The sequence below is a fragment of the Enhydra lutris genome, unplaced genomic scaffold (assembly GCF_002288905.1).
Source record: "Enhydra lutris kenyoni isolate GAN:26980312 unplaced genomic scaffold, ASM228890v2 scaffoldscaffold77, whole genome shotgun sequence".
Lineage (NCBI taxonomy): Eukaryota > Metazoa > Chordata > Mammalia > Carnivora > Mustelidae > Enhydra > Enhydra lutris.
In genome coordinates this window covers 262,401-283,771 of record NW_019154161.1, presented here as the reverse complement: position 1 = coordinate 283,771, position 21,371 = coordinate 262,401, and the positions used below count along the sequence as shown (strand labels likewise).

The 21,371-nt window shown below is 44.5% G+C and overlaps 2 protein-coding genes across 2 annotated transcripts in view; both read right to left on the bottom strand.

Annotated features, from left to right (window-relative positions):
- Window positions 1-14,440, bottom strand: part of LOC111160787 (putative protein ZNF720) — a 44,136-nt gene extending 29,696 nt beyond the window's left edge. The window contains exon 1 of the mRNA XM_022524136.1: window positions 14,392-14,440. The gene's annotated coding sequence lies outside the window, so the exon portion shown is untranslated. The remainder of the gene's footprint in view (window positions 1-14,391) is intronic.
- Window positions 1-21,082, bottom strand: part of LOC111160768 (zinc finger protein 729-like) — a 411,473-nt gene extending 390,391 nt beyond the window's left edge. Inside the window, 5 exon segments of the mRNA XM_022524112.1 lie at window positions 311-432; window positions 434-2,559; window positions 14,392-14,487; window positions 15,105-15,231; window positions 20,915-21,082. Of these exon segments, the coding sequence (XP_022379820.1) occupies window positions 311-432; window positions 434-2,559; window positions 14,392-14,487; window positions 15,105-15,231; window positions 20,915-21,013 (2,570 nt within the window). The 5' untranslated portion in view covers window positions 21,014-21,082.
- Window positions 21,083-21,371: the final 289 nt, after the last annotated feature.

Here is a 21,371-nt window from a genome sequence, read left to right as displayed (position 1 = left end):
ACAACAAAAAAGAACATAAAAATTCTTGCGTACCTTGTTTGATTGGGTCATTTTAATGTTTTTCATTTACCATTAGAGAACCAAGGACAATTCTATGCGATTTGTCTGTACACAGCTTTTCCATGTGGGGCAATCGGTCTTAAAGTAGGGATAAATTACTCTAAGAGAAATGAATGTTGATCATTTTCCCTTCAAGTCAAGTGCGTTGTTGTTTAACTTCTTGTTTAAAGAAAAAAAATTCTCTCACTGCCCTAAAATTTTTAAGCTTTGCTCTATTAGGACTTCTTTGATAATGAGTAAGGCTGAACACTAACTAAAGGCCTTGCCACATTCTTTACACTTGTAAGGTTTCTCTCCAGTGAGAATTCTGTGATGTTGAGTAAGGTGTGAACACTGGTTAAAGGCCTTGCCACATTCTTTACATTTATTAAGGTTTCTCTCTAGTATGAATTCCGTAATGATTAGTAAGGTGTGAGTGCTGTTTAAAGGCCTTGCCACAGGCTTTACATTTATAAGGTTTCTCTCCAGTATGAATTCTGTGATGGCGAGTAAGTTTTGAGTGCTGTTTAAAGGCTTTGTCACATTCTTTACATTTATAAGGTTTCTCTCCAGTATGAATTCTATGATGGTAAGTAAGGCTTGAGTTGTGGTTAAAGGCCTTGCCACAGTCTTTACACTTGTAAGGTTTCTCCCCAGTATGAATTCTCTGATGACTAGTAAGTTGTGAGTGCTGGATAAAGGCCTTGCCACATTCTTTACATTTGTAAGGTTTCTCTCCAGTATGAATTCTGTGATGCTGAGTAAGTGTAGAGTCATGTTTAAAGGCCTTGCCACATTCTTTACATTTATAAGGTTTCTCTCCAGTATGAATTCTGTTATGGTGAATAAGGCTTGAGTGCTGGTTAAAGGCTCTGCCACATTCTTTACATTGGTAAGGTTTCTCTCCAGTATGAATTATGTGATGCTGAGTAAGAGATGAATGCCTATTGAAGGTCTTACCACATTCCTCACATTTGTAAGGTTTCTCTCCAGTATGAATTCTGTGATGTCGAATAAGGTGTGAGTGTTGGCTGAAGGCCTTGCTGCATTCTTCACATTTGTAAGGTTTCTCTCTAATATGAGTCCTCTCATGACTAATAAGGTGTGAGCGCTGGTTAAAGGCCTTACCACATTCTTGACATTTGTAAGGTTTCTCTCCAGTATGAATTCTGTGATGCTGAGTAAGACTTGAGTCATGGTTAAAGGCCTTGCCACATTCTTTACATTTATACGGTTTCTCTCCAGTATGAATTCTGTGATGCTGAGTAAGGCCTGAGTGGTGGTTAAAGGCCTTGCCACATTCCTTACATTTGTAAGGTTTCTCTCCAGTATGAATTCTGTGATGACTAATAAGGTGTGAGCGCTGGCTGAAGGCCTTGCCACACTCTTCACATTTGTAAGGTTTCTCTCCATTATGAATTCTGTGATGTTCAGTAAGGCTTGACTGCTGGTTAAAGGCCTTGCCGCATTCTTCACATTTGTAAGGTTTCTCTCCAGTATGGATTCGCTTATGTCTATTCACTGATGAGCAGACCTTAAAGGTTTTACCACATTCTTCACATCTGTATGGTTTCTCTCCAGTATGCATCCCCTGATCTTGAGGTAGTGTTGAGTGCCAATCAAAGTCTTTGCCACATTCCTTAAAAATGTAACTTTTAGGTTTATTCAGTCTTGATGATTGACTAAACGTGCTCCCAGGTTTTTTACATCCAAGTGGGTTTTTTCCCACATGAATTCTCTGATGATCACCAACATTGGACGACGGGTTAAGAGCTTTCCCACATTCACTGTAAGGATTCTCTCCCGTATTCATACTCTTATGTATAATAAGGTCAGAGTTTTGATAAAAGACTTCCCCACGTTTATTACATTCATAATCATTTCCTGGAACACGAGTCCTCAGATGTTTACTAACATCTGAGCTCTGCTTGAATGTCTCCTCAGATTCAGTGCATTGAGCAATTCTGTCTCCGTTGACACTGCTCTGGTCATCCTGAAGGGTCGACTCCTCGGTGAAGGACCTCTCCAGTGGATCCCACTTTGCACTTTCTTCTTCATTTTTAAATCTCGGATTTTCAGAAATATTTGACTGAACAATCAATCCTATCCTTTTTTCAGAATGGCTCAAATAATTACTTTCAGCATGGACTAAGTAACTTTCCAGACGTTCCAAATTGTCTTTCCCTAAATATGTGTGTCTGAATATTTGATTTGAGGTTTTACTTGCAGAATCACACTGGTTTTTGGAAACAGTGGACTCAAAAAGGGAGGTTTTCCAAAATGTTTTATATCCTTCACCATTTGGGACAGTGAGATTCTTATTATGGGCAGTTGTCTGAGTTTGGATATGTCCTTCATGAAATCTTTGATACCCTTCACTCTTCCCATCATTGTCCCGGTCTATCATTAAGTGTAAATCCTCAACGTCACTATTTTTGTGTCTACCCATTGACACTTTTTGGAAAGAAGCTTCTATGCTCGGCTTTGGCATGAAGCTCTGGATGTCATGTGAAGATATGGCTGAAAGATATCAAATAAGAGAAAAGTAAAATCATTCCACCTACTACTCTCAGATGAATATGCTGACAACTTCTAATATACAACCTGAAAATCAGTCACAGGACATCAGCTAGATGGCGGAGAAGGAATCATGAGGACTTCGTGCCTCCATGGACTTAAGAACTTATACACAACGTACCGATCACATAGCCTAACAGACAGTTCCGCAGTCTTGTCATATTGGAACACATATCACTTTCCTATACTTCAAAAAAATCAAGAAAAGTCCCATATGAGCCCAAAATTTGCAGAAGGGAGGAATCTGAAACATACACAGAAATGGACAAAATAGGAAATAGCAAAAATGGGAAAATATCAACAATTGGGAGAGCTGGTTTTCAGAAAAGATCAACAAAATTAATAGACCTTTAACAAAATCAAGTAAGAATGAAAGAAGACTGGGTGCCTGGGTGGCTCAGTTGGTTAAGGATCTGCCTTCAACTCAGGTCATGATCCCAGGGTTCTGGGATTGAGTCCCACACCAGGCTCCCTGCTCAGGGGGGAGTCTGCTTCTCCCTCTGCCCCTCTACCCGCTCATGTGTATTCTCTCTCAAATAAATAAATAAAATCTTAAAAAAAGAGAGAGAGAATGAAAGAAGACCAACTAAAATCAGAAGTGAAGAAGTGAAAGTAGACAGTATCACTGCTACCATAGAAATACAAATAATTGGTATTATTATTATTATTATTATTCCCCCTCTGTGTCTGCCTCTCTGCCTACTTGTGATCTCTATCAAATAAATAAATAAAATCTTTAAAAAGTCAAAACTGATCTACAACTACTAAATAACGACTAAATAGATTGAAAAAGGAATTTTAAAACTCCCGACAAAGAAAAGTCCTGTGCCAGATGAAATCACTGGAAAATTCAGAGATTTTTTTTTTTTTTAAGATTTTATTTATTTATTTGACAGAGAGACAGCAAGAGACGGAACAGAAGCAGAGGGAGTGGAGGAGGGAGAAGCAGGCTCCCCACTGAGCAGGGAGTTCAACATGGGGCTCGATCCCAGGACCCTGGGATCATGACCTGAGCCAAAGGCAGATGCTTAAGGACTGAGTCACCCAGGCACCCTGATAATTCAGAGATTTAATGAGAAAGTGCTTCAAATCTCTTCGTACATTTTTAGGGAGTGAACAAAAAGGAAATTACCAAACACTATCTGCGACGCCATGCTGGCGTTATCAAAGGTTATCAAAGATAAGGTTATCAAAGACGAGGGAAGACACTATAAGCAGAGAAGGCTGCAAACTACCGCCTGCAGTCACACTGAGCCCACAATAAAATAAAGCAACCGGAGTCAAAAGCATTTTCCCATCTTACAGCATAAGTAACTGGAAATTCTTCCTGGAATTCAAGGGTGTCTTGACATGCACACTAACAAAGATCAAAACTGACAATCATATTGACACAGAACAAGAATTTGAGCATACTGGACAAGGTTTCATTATTAAAAATAATCAGTAAAGGGGCGCCTGGGTGGCTCAGTGGGTTAAAGCCTCTGCCTTTCAGCTCAGGTCATGATCCCAGGGTCCTGGGATCGAGCCCCGCATCGGGCTGTCTGCTCCACAGGGAGCCTGCTTCTTCCTCCCTCTCTCTCTGCTGGCCTCTCTGCCTATTTGTGATCTCTCTCTGTCAAGTAAATAAATAAAATCTTTAAAAAAAAAATACTCAATAAAGTAGGAACAGAAGGAAACCACCTCACCCTAACAAAGACATCTATGTATGCAAAGCTGAAATCTAATATATTTAATAGCAGAGTGTAAGCTTCTCTTGTATGACCAGAAACAAGGTAAAGGAGGGACTTCACCACTTCCAGTCAACACACTAATGGATATTCTAGTCTGAACAAACAGGCAAGAAAAATACAGAAATGGAATCAAAACTGGAAAAGATAATGCAAATTTATCTGCTTACAGGTGACATGATCTAATAAAAAACCCTAAGGAATCTTTATTTATTTATTTTTTTGTTATTTTGTTGGTCATCACTAGTATTATTTATTTCTACTAATTTTTTCTACTAGACACTCTTTTTAATTTTTTTATGCTATAAGTGCTTAAGTTACCTTTTTCAAGTTTTTTTTTCCTACCCTTTTTTTTCTTAAAAGTAGGTTCCACACCTAGCATGAAGCTTAACCAGCTCACCCAGTCCTGAACCGAAGACCTGGAGATCAAGACCTAAGTTGAGATCAAGAGTCAGATGCTTAACTGACCAAGCCACTCAGGTGCCCCACCCCGCCAACTTTTCTTCTTAACATTAGAAGACAAGGAACTAGAAACTTAGCTGAAATTCAGTAGAGGAAGGAAATAACAAAGAAATATCAGAAATAAACTAGAGACTGCAATAAATAATAATATAACATTGAAATTAATATCCAGATTTTCCAAAAAAATATCAAATTTTAACTACATTAACTAAGAATAAAGGAGAGAAGTCTCAAAAATCAAAATGAGAAATGGAACAGAAAACACAGCAGACAACTATGGGAATATATAGTGTGATAACACACCACTATAAACAATTATATTCTAACAAATCCGGTAACTTAAAAAAACAAAACAAAAACAGGTAATTCCTAAAAATACATAAAGTTACCAAGATTGAAACAGGAACCTTAAACCTAAGAAATAGGAGATCTGAGACCAATAACAAGAATGAAAGTTGAATGTGGAATAAAAAAAGCTCCCAGCACAGAAAAGCCCAGGACCACATACCTTCACTGGTTAATTCCATCAAACATTAAAAAAAAAAAATTAATGACAATCTTCATCAAAATCTTACAAAGAGCGGAGTGGAGGGAAAACATTCAAAATCATTTCATGGGGCCCCGCACTACCCTGGTACCCAAGCAGGACAAACACAACACAAGACCAAGAAGGTCTAGCTGATTCCACACAGGTGTCGCTACTCTGGCTTTCCGCTGACACCCATTCGCATCGGAAATGTGTCCCCATCACAAGCGGAGCTACTATCGGGCGCCACAGGACACCACTGCAGTACCATTTACCGAGTCTCCTCTGCCGCATCCTTTATCCCCGTGACTGCATCCCTAACCGAAAGGCGTACCTTCCACTCCCCTTCACCCAGCCTGCCCACCGCCCCTCTCCGTCCCACTCCGGTAAGCAGCAGTTTCTTTGGTTTTGTAAGGCATCTGTTTCTGCTTTTTTGGTTGTTTCTTGCCATTTACGGCAATGTGGATAGAACTAGAAACTATGTGGTAACTGAGACACATCGGCCAAAGACAGACAAATACCATGTGACTTCGCTTTCAGGTTCAGTCTACTAAACAAATAAGCAAACAAATAAAGGCAGAAACAGACCCATAAGTACGCATTTCATTCTGAGTAAGGTCCACGGATAATTCCAGGAGGTGGAAAAATTCCATGTTTCACACACTGTAAAATGGAACAAGCTTGCCTGTAAGAATTTCCCAGGGGTGGCAGAAGACAGAGGACTCCCAGATTAAAGTCCAGGGATCTTATGGCTCATGACACATCAGCTAGCTTAACCTTCCTGACCACACTAATTCCGCTCACCGGCTGCCCATCTGCAGCTGATACAGGGAGACACTGCGCGTGCCCCGGGTTTTCACTCTCATCTGTGGGACCCTGAGCACAGGAAACCTCAGTGTCTTGAAGGAGCAGACAGCGTACCCTCCTGAACCTTGCCATAGACGGAGACAACTCTGTTTTCCTCTACAGTAAACAAATCTGTTCTCTACCCAAGGCCAAGAGATTATCACTGTATTCCAAAGAATTTAATGCACGTACATGAGAGGAAAGACAATTAAGAATAAAAACTTTCAAAAAAATAAAACATAAAAACATTCAATGCTTCTATCCTTAACACATGGAGAAACTTAAAACCATAGAATTAAACAAAACAAAACAAAACAAAAAAAACAACAAAAACCCACCACAAAACAAACAAACAAAACCAACCATAGAATTATCTCCTGACAACATTCACCACTCAGTTTGACCCCAGCTTGGATCCCACCTCATTTCCCCATATGTACACCACCTTGTCGAACATTAATTAATCTGATACGGGATCTGGGATAAAATCTATTCAATTTGGGTTGCCTGGGTGGCTCAGTTTAGCGTCAGACTTTTGATTTGGGCGCACGTCATGATCTCAGGGTCATGGGGTCAGGTCCCTCAACAGACTCCGTGCTCAGTGCTCATCACAAACTCTGCTTGAGATTCTCTCCCTCTCCCTGTCCCACCCCTCGCCACGTGCTCGCACTCTCTCTCTAAAAAAATAAAAGCTTTAAAAATTCTAAAAATCAGTTTACATCAGGAACATTTTTCAGGGCTCTAACTGGCAGGATCCAATACGGAAGAACTAGGTGAGGTAGGGCACCCACTTGGGCACTCCCCTTGTGGCTCCTGCGTTTAAGCAGGTAAACAAATCCCGGTACCCAGGAAGGTCTACCTTAAAGTTCTGTGGTGAACTTCCTAAGGGAGGTGTGTGAAGAAGCACCTACACTGTATGAAAGTGCACAGTTTACATGTCTCTGATGGGAGGGTTCTGTACGCCTAACCAAGGCAAAGCAGGTCCTGGAAAAACAGTGGAATCAAGGCTCATGACAATAATCAGGCTGAGAACTGGGAAACACACGGAATTAGGGCAGAAGTGTTCACTACCCATCAACAGGGAACGGGATAATGAACAACGCAGACATAAAAGATGGAGGGGATTTTGTAAAATGAAACAGAGGTGGTCACAATGACGGAGATACTTTGGGTGGCTCTGAACGTAGATGAGGATCCGGAGGAAATGCTGATCTTGCTGACCTACTCTTTGTGCCTCGAGTGGGCGGAAATCGCGGGACCACGGATCCAGATCCTGAGCTCACAACGTCCAGATCATGAGCTCACAACGTGATTTCAGGGAAAACAACAATGCTGAGTACCGCAAGGGTATGGTTTTGATAAGATATCCACAACAGTAACCAAAATAGGTTTTTCTTCCAGATCTTTTGCTGCTCATTTGGCAGTGACATACAGAGGAAAATTTAAAAGTCAATGTACCTAGAAGCTCCTACTTTAACGTCCCTCCAAACGCAGTGCTAACATTAACAGTCTGGAAGATAAAGACCCACATCCACCACAACCTACACACCCCCGGCCACTCCGTAAACGTGCAGAGAAGGCTTCATCCAAAATCACTGCAGCAATCTGTCCATCCACAAGCAGTCACTGTGGGTGGGACCCCCTTAGAGACAATGTCCAATGACTTGAGTATACTCATGCGTAAGGCAGTAAAGTCTGTAGAACTTAACCTACCCGCAGTGAAGTAAGGAGAGAGATAATGGGAAACCAGCTATCAGTTTGCCAAGATTCCAGCTACGGTCTACAACCAGCAAATGGGGGCTACTGCCAAGCCGCTGGAGGCCATGCTGCTACGGGAAACAGGAATGACCATTCATCAGAGCACAGAGGTGCATGGAAGATTCTGACATGAAAAGTGACATCCGATGTATGGTCCTGAGAGACTGCGATCACCAGAGGTAGGAAAAGACGGAGAGGAATCACAGGATAAGTCCGCTCCAAGACTGTGCAGCATTAATCCATGTGAAGCAATGACTAGTTAAAGCAAATGAAAAGAAAGCACAATATAACATTTCCAGAACATACTGCAATTTGTCAGCCATGTGGGGAGAAAAAGAAAAATAACAGAAAAATTCAGTCACTACACAAACTAGTGAACATTGATTTTTAATACATGTCTGATCGATACTGTAAAGATGATTACATTTTTAGAAAAACACAAAGGATTCTATCTCTGTGGTCTTAGTATATGAGAAAAAAAAATTTTTTTGAGAAAATTTCTAAAAATCATAAAAACCACTAGCCATAAAGGGTGAAATGACAACCTGGATTACATCAGGAACGTCCCTGTATCACAAGCTCAAGAAATAGAAGTAGAGTGAGAAGGAGACAAAGGACTCGTTCTCATAGTATATACGGAACCACAAAGCTGGAAGAAAGAGATACTGAAACAGAAAAAATAGTCACAGTAACTCACTAGACACTGTGAAAAAGAGATTATCCCAAGGTTAATACCCAAATCTACAGTCACGGGAAGTAACAACAACAACAACAAAGCAAATAAAACCGCAACTTTGTAACAGCATATAACAAATAGGAGCCCAATGTCAAAATCCCATAAATTACCACGTTTTGGAAAGTATGTGGATAAGCTAGAAATCCCATCCACTGCTGGTGGATGTGAAAATTGGCACAAGGCAGTGCACCTTCCACTAAAAGACAAATTACAGATTTTACATGCCCGGAGTATTCTTGACAGTCCTTCTCTGAGAACCAGAATGACGTAATGACCCGATATTCACACAAGGGAATGAATCGTCCCGATCGGTTCTCATGCGTCATGCACGTCATGCGCAGGAATGCAGATCAACACACACAGGTAGAAGGAAGAAAGCCAATACCAGAGTTCCCACTGCCTGATCACATTTACAGGAGGTACACTATGGAGAGCAACCTCCTGCCCTACTTGTAAAGAGTGCTGAGCTGTGGGGAAAGCGCCTGAGGAGCTTGACGGGGAGCGGGGGGCAGTGAGAAGACATGTAATACTGTTTCTGGACCTCAATGGCTTACGGAGATGTGATCAGCTCGTGAAATGCCCTGGAGCTGTTCGTTTATGTTCCGTAGGTGTGACTTGACTTTAAAAAGATACTCAATATGGGGTTCCTGTCTGGCTCGGTCATGGAGCATGCAGCTCCGGATCCAGGGGCTGTGAGTTCAAGCCCTGTGTTGGGGTAGACAGAGGCTGCTAGGAAATGGGGTCTTTAAAAAAAAAAAAAAAAATTGACCTGCTAAACTTAAAAATAAATAAAAATAAAATAAAATTTTTTTAAAATGCTCAAAAGCAAAGAAATAGACGTATGTGAAAAGACCAGTGTCATAGTGTACATATACTGACAAGGTGAAATTCGATGTAGGAAGGGCTAGATTTTCAAAGCGTATTTAATCTCTAGCTAAAGCAATATGGTTTACAATGAATATACAATGTTGACAGAAAAAAGAAGGAAATGTAGAATTTTTTCTTTTCTTTTTCTTTAAGATTTTGTTTATGTATTTGACAGAGAGAGATCACAAGCAGGCAGAAAGACAGGCAGAAGAGGAGGGGGAAGCAGGCCCCTGCTGAGCAGAGAGCCCGCGGCAGGGCTCGATCTCAGGACCCTGGGATGGAGCCCCGCATTGGGCTCTGCGCTCAGCGGGGAGCCTGCTTCCCACACCCCACTGCCTGCCTCTCTGCCTACTTGTGATCTCTGTCAAATAAATACATAAAATCCTTAAAAAAAATGCATATAGGAAAACACAAGGAAGAAATTAAAAAAAAAAAATGGGGAGGGTGTTAGGAAAAACACGACAATGTGGTATATCCAAGCCCTAACATCTCCACTGACGTATTAAACATAAAGAAACCAAATATTCCTGATAACACCAAAGTTTGCTTCATTATATTCCACTGGAATTTCCCTAGAGATAGAACTAAACCATGAGGATGAAACTGAAAAAAAGAAAACACAACAATCCCGGCAGTGATAACCAAGCAACGGGCAAGGCGCAGGAGGTATCTTACCGAATACTCTTTCACACTACAGGAGTTTTTGTCACTGTTACCAGGAGGGTTGTTTTCCCAAGATCTAAATGTACGTGATTCCATCTACGGCCATACCATCCTGAACGCACCCGATCTCGCTCAAATGTACTTGATTTCAGTAATCCATTTCATGGAAAGCATCATCTATGCTTGTGTGTGTACTTAAACACACATATGTAAACACACACATTTATTTTTCACCCACGAGACGTAACAAATATTTATCACAGAGGGTTGACATCACATTTAGAATTTTCATCTTCATTTTTAAATGTCTAACTTTCAGAAATATTTCATGGCTTGATTAATCCAATTTGATATTTGAAGTTGTTTGAATGATTACTTTCAGCACGGACTAGGTGACTTTCCAAAATTAACAAACGTCAGAAAATATTTATGTTTAAAAAATGGATTTGGAGGGACAGCTGGGTGGCTCAGTTGGTTAAGCGTCTGCCTTCGGCTCAGGTCATGATCCCGGAGTCCTGGGATCCAGCCCCGCATGGGGCTCCCTGCTCAGCTCTCTGTCTGCAGCTTCCTCTGCTTACTGCCTTCCCTCACTGACAAATAGACAAAATCTTAAAAAAAAAAAAAAAAAAAAAAAGATTTGGGTCCTTGGGTTCAAAGACATCGTTCTGCCAATATGACTACTTAAGGTGAGGTTTTCCCCCAATTGTTTTTTTTTTAATTTTATTTTAAAAGATTTTATTTATTCATTTGACAACACAGGGACACAGCGAGAGAGGGAACACAAGCAGGGGGAGTGGGAGAGGGAGAAGCAGGCTCCCTGCTGAGCAGGGAGTCCGACATGGGGCTCAATCCCAGACCTGAGCTGAAGGCAGACGAGACGCTTAAGGACTGAGTCACCCAGGTGCCCCTCCCCCAATTATTTTATATCCTTGATCGCTTCTGGCAGTAAGATTTCCTCACGGGTAATCGTCCCAGTTTGGTTACGTCCATCAGGACATCCTTCCTGCCCTTCAGCCCCCACCTCATCACCTTCCCAGTCAGTCGTTAAGTATAAATACTCAGGGCCAGTGCTTCCACATCTTTCCATATCCTTCCATGGAATGAATCTTTCTCTTTCCCAACAAGCTTAAGGTGTTATGGAAAGACGCAACTAACAGATTTAAAATAAGCTATCTCACTTACTGAACTCACACCATATATGTTAAAAGGCTAATGTGCAAAATTAATACCCATTCTAGGGCAGCAACAGAATGGAGAAATAGGACTGTGCTCCTCCATGGAGACAAAAATAGACTAAATTACCTTTTAGAATGTTCCAGAAGCCAGTTAGGAGAATACAACAGGCCCCAGGCAGGTAGGAAGGAAAAAGAGGCACATCGAAGAGACAAGGAGAGTTTGCGACACTTGCCCACAACCGGGGCTCGCCCTCCCTGGCTCGCCCTCCCTGGCTCTCCGCAGCAACACTGTGAGAGAACTCTCACCTCTCCTCAGGAGAGAACAATGAGTTGTCTATATAGTCACGATTCTTTCCAGCTACCTAAGAGACTTGTTTCTGTCATGCACCACATGGGACCCAGAGGGAATGAGAGCCCCTCTGGATGCAGTGTGGGGGCGGCTCAGACCGACAGTGAGCCTTTGTGCAAACACTGGAGAGACGACAGCACTGAAGACAGAGAGAGGAGGGGATCATGCACTCTGGAGCGGTAACCCCAGTGCCTTAAACTGGGAAATGACAAAAACTCAGACAAGACAAAGGCCCAGAACATGCGTGACAGGCCCCAGAATTACTATTATTTGTGTACTCCTAAAGAAAGCAAGTCCATAATTCTGGGCCCCCAGGCTGTTTTTTTAAATTCCCAAATATCAGTGCAAGTTCACACGGCATCAGAGAAACAGAAATATGTGTTCCAATCAGAGGAATGAAATACGTGTCCGAAACCGGCCCTAGGTTAGTAAGAATTATTAACTGCCAACAAACAAACAATGAATTGCCTGACAAAGAATTCTAATGACCGTCACAGAGCTGTCCACGGAGGCAGAAGAGAAAACAGGTAAATCAGTGGCATCCGGAAAACTACGCATGACCCAAATGCAAACTCAGAGACAGCAAGTGTAACAATAAGGAACAAAAAACCAGGGGCTGAAGAGTTCTGTCACTGGATTTGAAAGCGCACTAAGGGTCAACAACCACTTGATCAAGTAGAAAAAGGATCCGACCACATAAAAACCCCAGTTTTAAATTCTACGCTGACAGAAGCAAGGACATATGTGGGAAAGGACGGAGTCTAAGGGACTCATGGGACACCAACAGGTGGTCCATGTGTACACTAAGGGGACCCCAGAAGGAAAGAGTGACATATGTGGAAAAAAGATACAACTTCATGCTCGGTAAATTCTACACAAGACAAATCAAGACATGAACATAGCGATACGTTAAAATTAACTTATCAAAAATCACAGGTGTGGGGCACCAGGGCAGCTAGGTCGGTTAAGACCTGCCTTTGGCTCAGGTCATGATGCCAGGATCCTGGGACCGAGCCCCACGTAAGGATCCCTGCTCGGTGGGGAGCCAGCTTCCCCCTCTGCCTGCTGCTCCCCTGCATTATCTGTGCTAGGGAGCGTGCTCTTCCTGTTAAATAAATGAAATCTTAAAAAAAAATTCAGACACATTCTGAGGAAAGTAAAAGAAAAACCTAATGATTAATTTTCCATAAAGTAAAATTACATTTATTCATTTTTTTTTTAATATCGGATTTTACAGGCACCTGGTGGCTTAGTCGGTTAAGCAGCTGCTTTCAGCTCAAGTCATGATCCCAGAGTCCTAGGATTGAGCCCCACATCGAGCCTTACAGCAGGCTCCTTCTCAGCGGGGAGCCTGCTTCTCCCTCTGCCTGGCACTCCCTCTGCTTGTGTTCAGGCTCGCGCTCGCGCTCTCTCTCTCTCTCTCTCTCTGTCCAAAAAAACAAAAAAACAAAAAAAAAACAAAAAAAAACCCAAAAAACAATGGGGGTAGGGATTTTACTAATTACCTACCTCACTTCTTACAAAGCACATGCCCATGTCATACCAGGACTTTTGATCTAAAAATTGAGAGAGGAGGGGCGCCTGGGTGGCTCAGGCATTAAGCATCTGCCTTTGGCTCGGGTCATGATCCCAGGATTCTGGGATCGAGCCCCGCACTGGGCTCCCTGCTCAGCGGGAAGCCTGCTTCCCCTTCTCCCACTCCCCCTGCTTGTGTTCCCTCTCTGGCTATGTCTCTCTCTGTCAAATAAATTAAAAAAAACAAAAACAAAAACAAAAAGACTTTAAAAATGAGAGATGAATCTCCTATATAACTAATAAGTGAAAACGCACACGACAAAGTCAAAAGAAATTCCTATCATACAGGACAAAATTATAAAATGATCCAATTACTAAGAAATAAGGTAAGAACTGAGAATTTATTGTATGATACGAGTTCTGAGGTCTAAAGGTCCTAGTTCTCCTGTGGCATTAATTTAGGTAGGAATTCTAAGATACAAATAGATACGCTACATTATTTCACCAATGAGCAATGGAAAACAGAGTGATAATTTCTAATTTCAGTTCATACGAACAGAAATTAACCTCTGAAGTGAAAAAAGGATTCGATTTTTTAATTTTAGGGCGGTGCTTTGTTAGCAGATCAAATTACTGAGTCTCAATTTTGTACAATTAAGATTAAACCTGCCATCACACTGGAAAGCATAAAACAGAAAACATGGGATGTCTGTCTCCAGTGTTGCTGGAATTTCTGCCCCAAACCCCAACAGGCCTGCAACCACCCTGACACCGCTTTTCACAGGAGGCAAACAGAACGTACAAAAAGGGCTTAACATAGAGTTCCTCGGAAATAGGAGGACTTCCCAGGACCCTCACAGCAATGGAGAAGCTCTCAGATTATGGAGGCCCTCCCGCTCCAAGGGGAGTCTCCTGGCCCTCCCTATGGATGTGACAGACCATCACTGGAGCTGAAGGAGAATCCCTAGAGAATGTGAGAGCTTGATAACGGTGGAGAGCAGGTATCTCTTTGTGAGAAGGAGAAAACTATAACTAGGTTTTTCAAGATTATTTCCATTCAAGGTGAGCTACTCAAACCACATTTCAAGGTCACTGTCCTCCTCCACATGTGGGCCTCACCTCTGTCATCTGCTTCATTCATTCCCACCTACCTGGGTGGAAGGCTACCGTCTTCTTTCTCTTCAGATTCCAAGGTTCCTTCTTTTGCTCCAAAAAGGAGACCAGGTCTGGCTTTGACACAATGAGACCTGATTATTAGAAAAAAGGAATGAACATGAGCACTGCTGGAGATTTTCAATCTAGTATCGTGCTCAGTAGAGAAGAAAAGACATTTGTAACATCTAGAAAATGACTTCCCAAATGCTACTGATCAACAGCCCCTTTAGAAGACACAGGTGGGGGGCGCCTGGGTGGCTCAGAGGGTTAAGCCTTTGCCTTCAGCTCAGGTCATGATCTCAGGGTCCTGGGATCGAGCCCCATGTTGGGTTCTTTGCTCAGCAGGGAGCCTGCTTCCCCATTTCTATCTGCCTACCTCTCTGCCTACTTGTGATCTGTCAAATAAAAAAAAAAAAAAAATCTTAAGAAGACACAGGTGGGGGTGCCCTGGTGTTTCGGTCGGTTGGCCGTCTGGTTCAGGTCATGATCCCACAATACTGGGATGTAGTCCCACATCAGGCTCCCTGATCAGTGGGAAGTCTGCTTCCCCCTCGGCCCCCTCCCCTGCTCATGTTCCCTCTCTCAATTGCTCGCTCTCTCTCTGTCAAATAAATAAATAAAACCTTAAAGCAAAACAAAACAAAACGAAAACAAAGGAAGGAACAAAACCCTGAGCGGGGTTTGGGAAACCTGAAGGAGTCATTCTCACCCAGGAAGAGGAGGTGTCCGTAGTTCTCCAACATCACATCCCTGTACAGTTGCCGCTGAGTGTGGGTCAGGCGTCCCCACTCCTCCAGGGAGAATTCTACGGCCACATCCCTGAATGTCAGCAGTCCCTGTAATGAATACCACAGTCACCAAGTGGCCACTGACACAGTTCCTGATGGTCCGTCCCACCACCGAGACTAAGACTTGACCTTCCCTGCTTACCTGCTTGTCCCCTGCGACGACCGTCCCACATTTTACTTAACCTCTTCTTTCCACCTTATCTTTTACTTTATTCAAACCCCCAGGCACAGTGTCCTTCCAGGGAAACAAACTATGCAACACAGATTACTAACTGCCCTGAGGAAGACCTTGGGTCAGCCCACTTTGACCTTAAGCCGTCCCCTCCTAAGACACCTAAGCAGACCGACCAAGGAGTAATCCGAGGAGTGATCTACAGTTCCCTTAATCTCCTGATAATATGAAATCTCCACCCAAGGAGGAGCACAAAGCTCATTACAGAACATCAAAGTATGTAGTACTCTTGGGCCACCTAATGCCTAGCTCTACACAAGATAAGACTCCACTTTCTGAACATCTGCCCTAAACCCAAAAAATACGAAATCCTTCCTTCTGCTTCTCTGAGTGTCTGCTTTGGAAGTTATTCCCTCCGATCTTTTTTTTTTTTTTTTTAAGATTTTATTTATTTATTTGACAGACAGAGATCACAAGTAGGCACAGAGGCAGGCAGAGAGAGAGGGGGAAGCAGGCTCCCCGCTGAGCAGAGAACCCGATGTGGGGCTCGATCCCAGGACCCCGAGATCATGACCTGAGCCCAAGGCAGAGGTTTAACCCACTGAGCCACCCAGGTGCCCCCCTCCAATCTCTTTACATGCCGCAAATCTGCGTTAACAATCCCACCTGCTGTAGTTTCCATCTGTGATTCCCCAAGGAGTGAACTCCTTTTCTCTGCGTTGTATCTCAGAACTGCTTCTGGCTTAGGTGAGTTTCCTCCTCTATGCATCAGGGAATTTTTAACACAGTAACATGCTCTAATGTGTTCTCTACGTTTGAGGTAAGAGGACGGCATATGATCCGGAAAACCATTATAAATACTGTGTATTTATCCAAGATAGTTTGTAAAATGAAGTTGTCAACAGAGACCCAACAAGTTACTGAGTACTGTATTATGTCATACATTATAGGCTGTGCCTTTTTCTTTTCCTTTTAGAGATCTTATTTGAGAGAAAGAGAAAGAGAGTACAAGCTGGGTGAGAGGGCCAGAGAGAGAGGGAGAAGCAGGGTCCCCGCTGAGCAGGGAGCCCGACATGGAGCTCGATCCCAGGACCCTGAGATCATGACCTGAGCCGACGGCAGACGCTCACCCGACTGACCCACTCCGGTGCCCCTAGTTGTGTCTCCTTCTTAGGTGGAATGTTTTTGTGGGTGACAAATGTACTGATTACATTAAAAGGTGAATCAGAATTTCACAACAGTGCACTGGAGATCTGATTAAAATGCAGATTCTGTTCAGGAGTTCTGGGGTTAAACGGGAGTCTGCATTTCTAAAAAAGCAGTAGCCTGTGGGCCCCAGTAAACATTCTTTAATAACAAAGAGGTAGAACTCCAAGGCAAGAATTCGTGGAGGACAGGGAACTGAACGGGTTTTATCACAATTACAGGTTCTACTGGAATGGCAAGAGAGCCAAAGTCAGTCCTTTCTCAGCACATTTACTCTCTTTACTAGAGAGCATCTAACAGTTTTTCATAAATTCACAGAAAATATATAATATTACCCTAAGACAGCAAACACATTTTTCTACTATTATGAGAATATTTTGTCAAACACCCAGTAACATGGACGGGATCAGGTTTTCACGCTGGTTGACCCGGCGTGGATCTAGAACGACAGCAGGTCAACATACAGGGAGAAACTTAAAGCCGTGCTCACCGCAGGCGTCAACCCTGAGAAGAGTGATGAAAACGTGAAGAGATCCACACACATCTGACCTACCATGTCACACCCGTGCACACATCGTACATTCAGAAAGTAGTTACACACACTGGAAGTGACAGAGTGCAAAACTGTCATGGTGACTGATTTAAGAAACATTTTCAATGACACAAAGCTCTTTGTGGATAATGCTGCGTCTGTCTTTAATTCACACTATCAACACAAACATCTTGAATTCTATAAATAAAAGAGCTATGATTTCTGAGTCTACTATGATGAGGGCTAGAAGCAGAAACAAGTTCACCGTTAGCCAGAAGGCTGGCCAAGAACCCACCTCATTCCGGTAAGGATCAAATAAGGGCTGCTTGCTGTGTTTTTTGTTTTTTAAAGATTTATTTATTTATTTACTTGACAGAGAGAGAGAGAGAGAGATCACAAGCAGGCAGAGAGGCAGGCAGAGAGAGGGGGAAGCAGGCTCCCCGCTGAGCAGAGAGCCCGATGTGGGGCTCGATCCCAGGACTCTGAGATCATGACCTGAGCCGAAGGCAGCGGCTTAACCCACTGAGCCACCCAGGCACCCTGTGGCTGCTGTGTTCTTAAAGGTCTTGTGACGGCCTGTACATCTCACTGATAGTTAATATCGAACTGAGTAAGCACCAGAGAAATCTTGCAAACAATTTCTACTTTTACAAATAGAAATTCAAAGAAACACTTAGGATCTAATACTCCCCACATGTCCCCCCCCCTTGCACACCTCACAGGGAGCTACCAGCCTTCTGCAGGCTGCAGTGCATCTTTTTCTGCTCACAGGTCCTGTCCACTTGCTACTTAAGTAAAATGACCAACCGGAGCCTTTAACAGTCCCAAGAATTCCTTCTTGACTGTTGAGCTCAATGACCCCACAGCATCGCATTTCATGGAAATCTTTCGTTTCCATCATCACTTGTGCTCTAGTATTATTTCAGGATTTTAAGACATCAAACTTGTTAATTATGCGATTCTTGTTTTCTTTTTCCGAAAATACAAAGAAGTAAACAGAAGAGTAGGTTTGTGACAGGAGCGTGGAGTAAAATAAAAACCTATGGGATAGAGCTCGGACTAAATCAGAACCTCCAGTCCTGGAAGTTACTGTGTCTAGTACACCAAAGTACGAGACTTCATGGTCCAGCGGAAACTGATGTGACGTGGGCCAGAAGCCTACAGTCCAGAAACAATTACTGAGATATTTTCAGTGCAAAACCTGTTTGTTGTTGTTCAGTAGGCTCTGTGCCCAGGATGGAGCCGAGAGTGGAGAAATTTGAACTCAGGACCCTGAGATCAGGAGCTGACATGAGATCAAGAGTCAGACTTAATCCACTGAGCCACTAAGATGCCCTGTTTTCAGTAAGGTTTGGTGACAGGGCCTGTAGGCAGAAAGAGCCCCAGAGGGGCGCCTGGGTGGCTCAGTGGGTTAAAGCCTCTGCCTTCCGCTCAGGTCCTGGTCCCAAGGTCCCGGGATGGAGCCCCACGTCCAGCTCTCCGTTCAGCAGGGAGCCTGCTTCCTTTCCTCTCTCTCTACCTGCCTCTCTGCCTACTTGTGACCTCTGTCAAATAAATAAATAAAAATCTAAAAAAAAAAAAAGCAATCAAGCAAGCCTAGTGGCAGTGTGATTGTGAGGAACCACTGCCAGTACACTTTCAAGTTAGTGAGGGTAGAGGCGAAGGAAATTTTTTTTTTTAAGATTTTATTTATTTATTTGACAGATCACAAGTAGGCAGAGAGGCAGGCAGAGAGAGGAAGGGAAGCAGGCTCCCTGCTGAGCAGAGAGCCCGATGTGGGGCTCGATCCCAGGACCCTGGGATCATGACCTGAGGACCCTGGGATCATGACCTGAGCCGAAGGCAGAGGCTTTAACCCACGGAGCCACCCAGGTGCCCCAGAGGCGAAGGAAATTTAAAAGGGATTTTCATGTTAGGCTAAAAAGGACTTCCAGGAGCCCGGAGGTCTGGCTTTTGTCAAGTTAAGGTTGCATTTGGCTCTAGAGGCAAGTAGTAAGGAAATTTCACTTCTTTTGTCTTTGCTCTCCTCAACAGAAACTACAAGCAAAAAGAAACTCAAGAGAAAGTCTCCAGTTTAAATAGGATGGTTCAGCACACTGCTCAGTAAATCCATCGCAGATCCTTACAAGTGATAAGGGAGGGAAATATGAACAATATAGGGGAGAAATGGGTCAGAGAGCACCAAGCCGATAAAAGTAGCATTAGCTGTAAGAAAACAAATTGATATCAGCGCCTAATCATGTGGGACAGAAAGAGGCAGAAGAAAAAGTATTAAATGTCCTTACTACCTACAGCCCACTGACAAGTTCGTCTAAACAGGCAGAGTGACATTCCTGTAGGAACTCAACCGCCTGGATGTTGACACTTGCTAAGGGCAAAAGGCTAAATCTTAGCCCAACCCCCAAGACCCTGCATGCCTATTTTAACATATAAAAGTTGCTTTGGAAACTTCCTTTATCTCTAAGCTCCCCGCCCCCCCCCCCACTTAGTACTGTTGGCAATCATCCCCCCAAGCTTATGACCTACTGATACACATCTGAAGAGTGTCATAACTTGGGTTTTATTAGACAATAATAAATGACCTTTTCCTCACAACAGCCAGTTCCCTCAAGATCCTGGAAACCGTGCTTCCAAAATTCCTTAGATACTTACACTATCTCTAACCCCCTCCCAACTTGATAATGGGCCACTCCTCCTGACCCCAGTGCAGATCTTTCACCCCCAGGGCCCTGTCCCCCTGCTTTAATAAAACCACCTTTTTGCACCAAAGACTGGTCAAGAATTGTTTCTTAGCCATTGGCTTCGAACCCTAATGTCTTTCCTACATCACTAAGGCACACCAAAAGGCCTATTATAACTGCTGTGTTCCACCGGCCCCCAAATAGTGTATCAGAATACAAACCGAATTATGAGAACACAGCTGATTTACAGAAACTCCAATCCGGCATAGTTTCCACATCCTGTAGTACCCAGTATTTTTTAAATAGAATACATTGTAATGAGGAAGAGTCCCCCTTTTTTTCCAAAACATTCAGACGTAGTCTGGTTCTCATATTCATCCTGTGTATTTGTGCATTTTTAACACTAGTCTACACAGAGCTTGAGAAAGCAACCCATTTGGCCCTAAATGGGAACGGGTTCCTTCTCTGTTGTCCCAGGACCCACCCCAGCAGCAACAGGAATCTTGGACTCAACACCTTCCCCTGTGAAACTATCATAGGGGATAGGTTTGGGTTTTTGTTTTTTGTTTTTTTTTTTAGTACTTGCAGGACTTTAATTCAAACTGACAACTGTTGGGGGCGCCTGGGTGGCTCAGTGGGTTAAGCCTCTGCCTTCTGCTGGGGTCATGATCTCGGGCCCCGGGATCCAGCCCAGCATCGTGCTCCCTGCTCCGCGAGCAGTAGGCTTCTCCCTCTCCCCTTTCCCTCTACCTTGCACTCGCTCTCTCAAATAAATAAAACCTTATTAAAAACAAAAAACCAAACAGGTCCGGTAGAGTGGGGTAGGCACACGGGGGGCTGGGAGTGCCTGGGTTCCAGCGGGCGGCGGGAGAGGGAGGCTGAAGGGGCGACCGGGAAGGATGGGGCAGGGGGGCCAAAGCGGGGGGCTGCGGAGCTGGAGCGCGAGACCCCGGCGGCGGGCCCTCTACTGGCTCCCACGCGGTCCTTTGTTCCTCCCCAGGCGACGTCCCGCTCTCCCCCCGGAGCCGCTGGGCCCGCGGAGGCCGCCGCGCGAGGCCTAGCGCCCGGGACTCGCCTCCCCGCCGCCCCCGCCCGCACCGAGGGCAGCGGCCGACTCCCCGCCGCGCCGGGGGCGAGTACCTGGTGCACTAGGGCTGCCGGCGGCGCGGCCTGGTGTGCGCGGGCGCGCGGGCCACGCTCAGGGTCGCCACGGTCCAGCGGCACACCGGGCAGGTGCATCCCTCCTCCTCGGACTCCGCGCCCGAGGAGCGCCAGACCATCCTGGAGGCCCCGGACGCTGCAGCTGCGGCCGGGAGGGCTGCGGGCGGCGGGCCGAGCGCCGCGGAGGGTTGGCGGGGCGGGCGGGGCGGCTCCGCCCTCCGTTCTCCGCTCGGCCGGCCCTCGGCCTGGACACCTCGCCTCCCGGGGCCCGGCCGCCACCGCCGCCGCCGCCGCTGTCCCCCGGCGGGCCGGGCGGAGATGGGGACCGCGTGGGGTCGCCGGTGCCGCTCGGCGCCCCGCAGCCCCCCCGGATCCGGAGCCCCGGCCCTCCCCGCGCGGGGCCCCACGTTTCCCGAGAGGTCAGCACGCGTGTGCA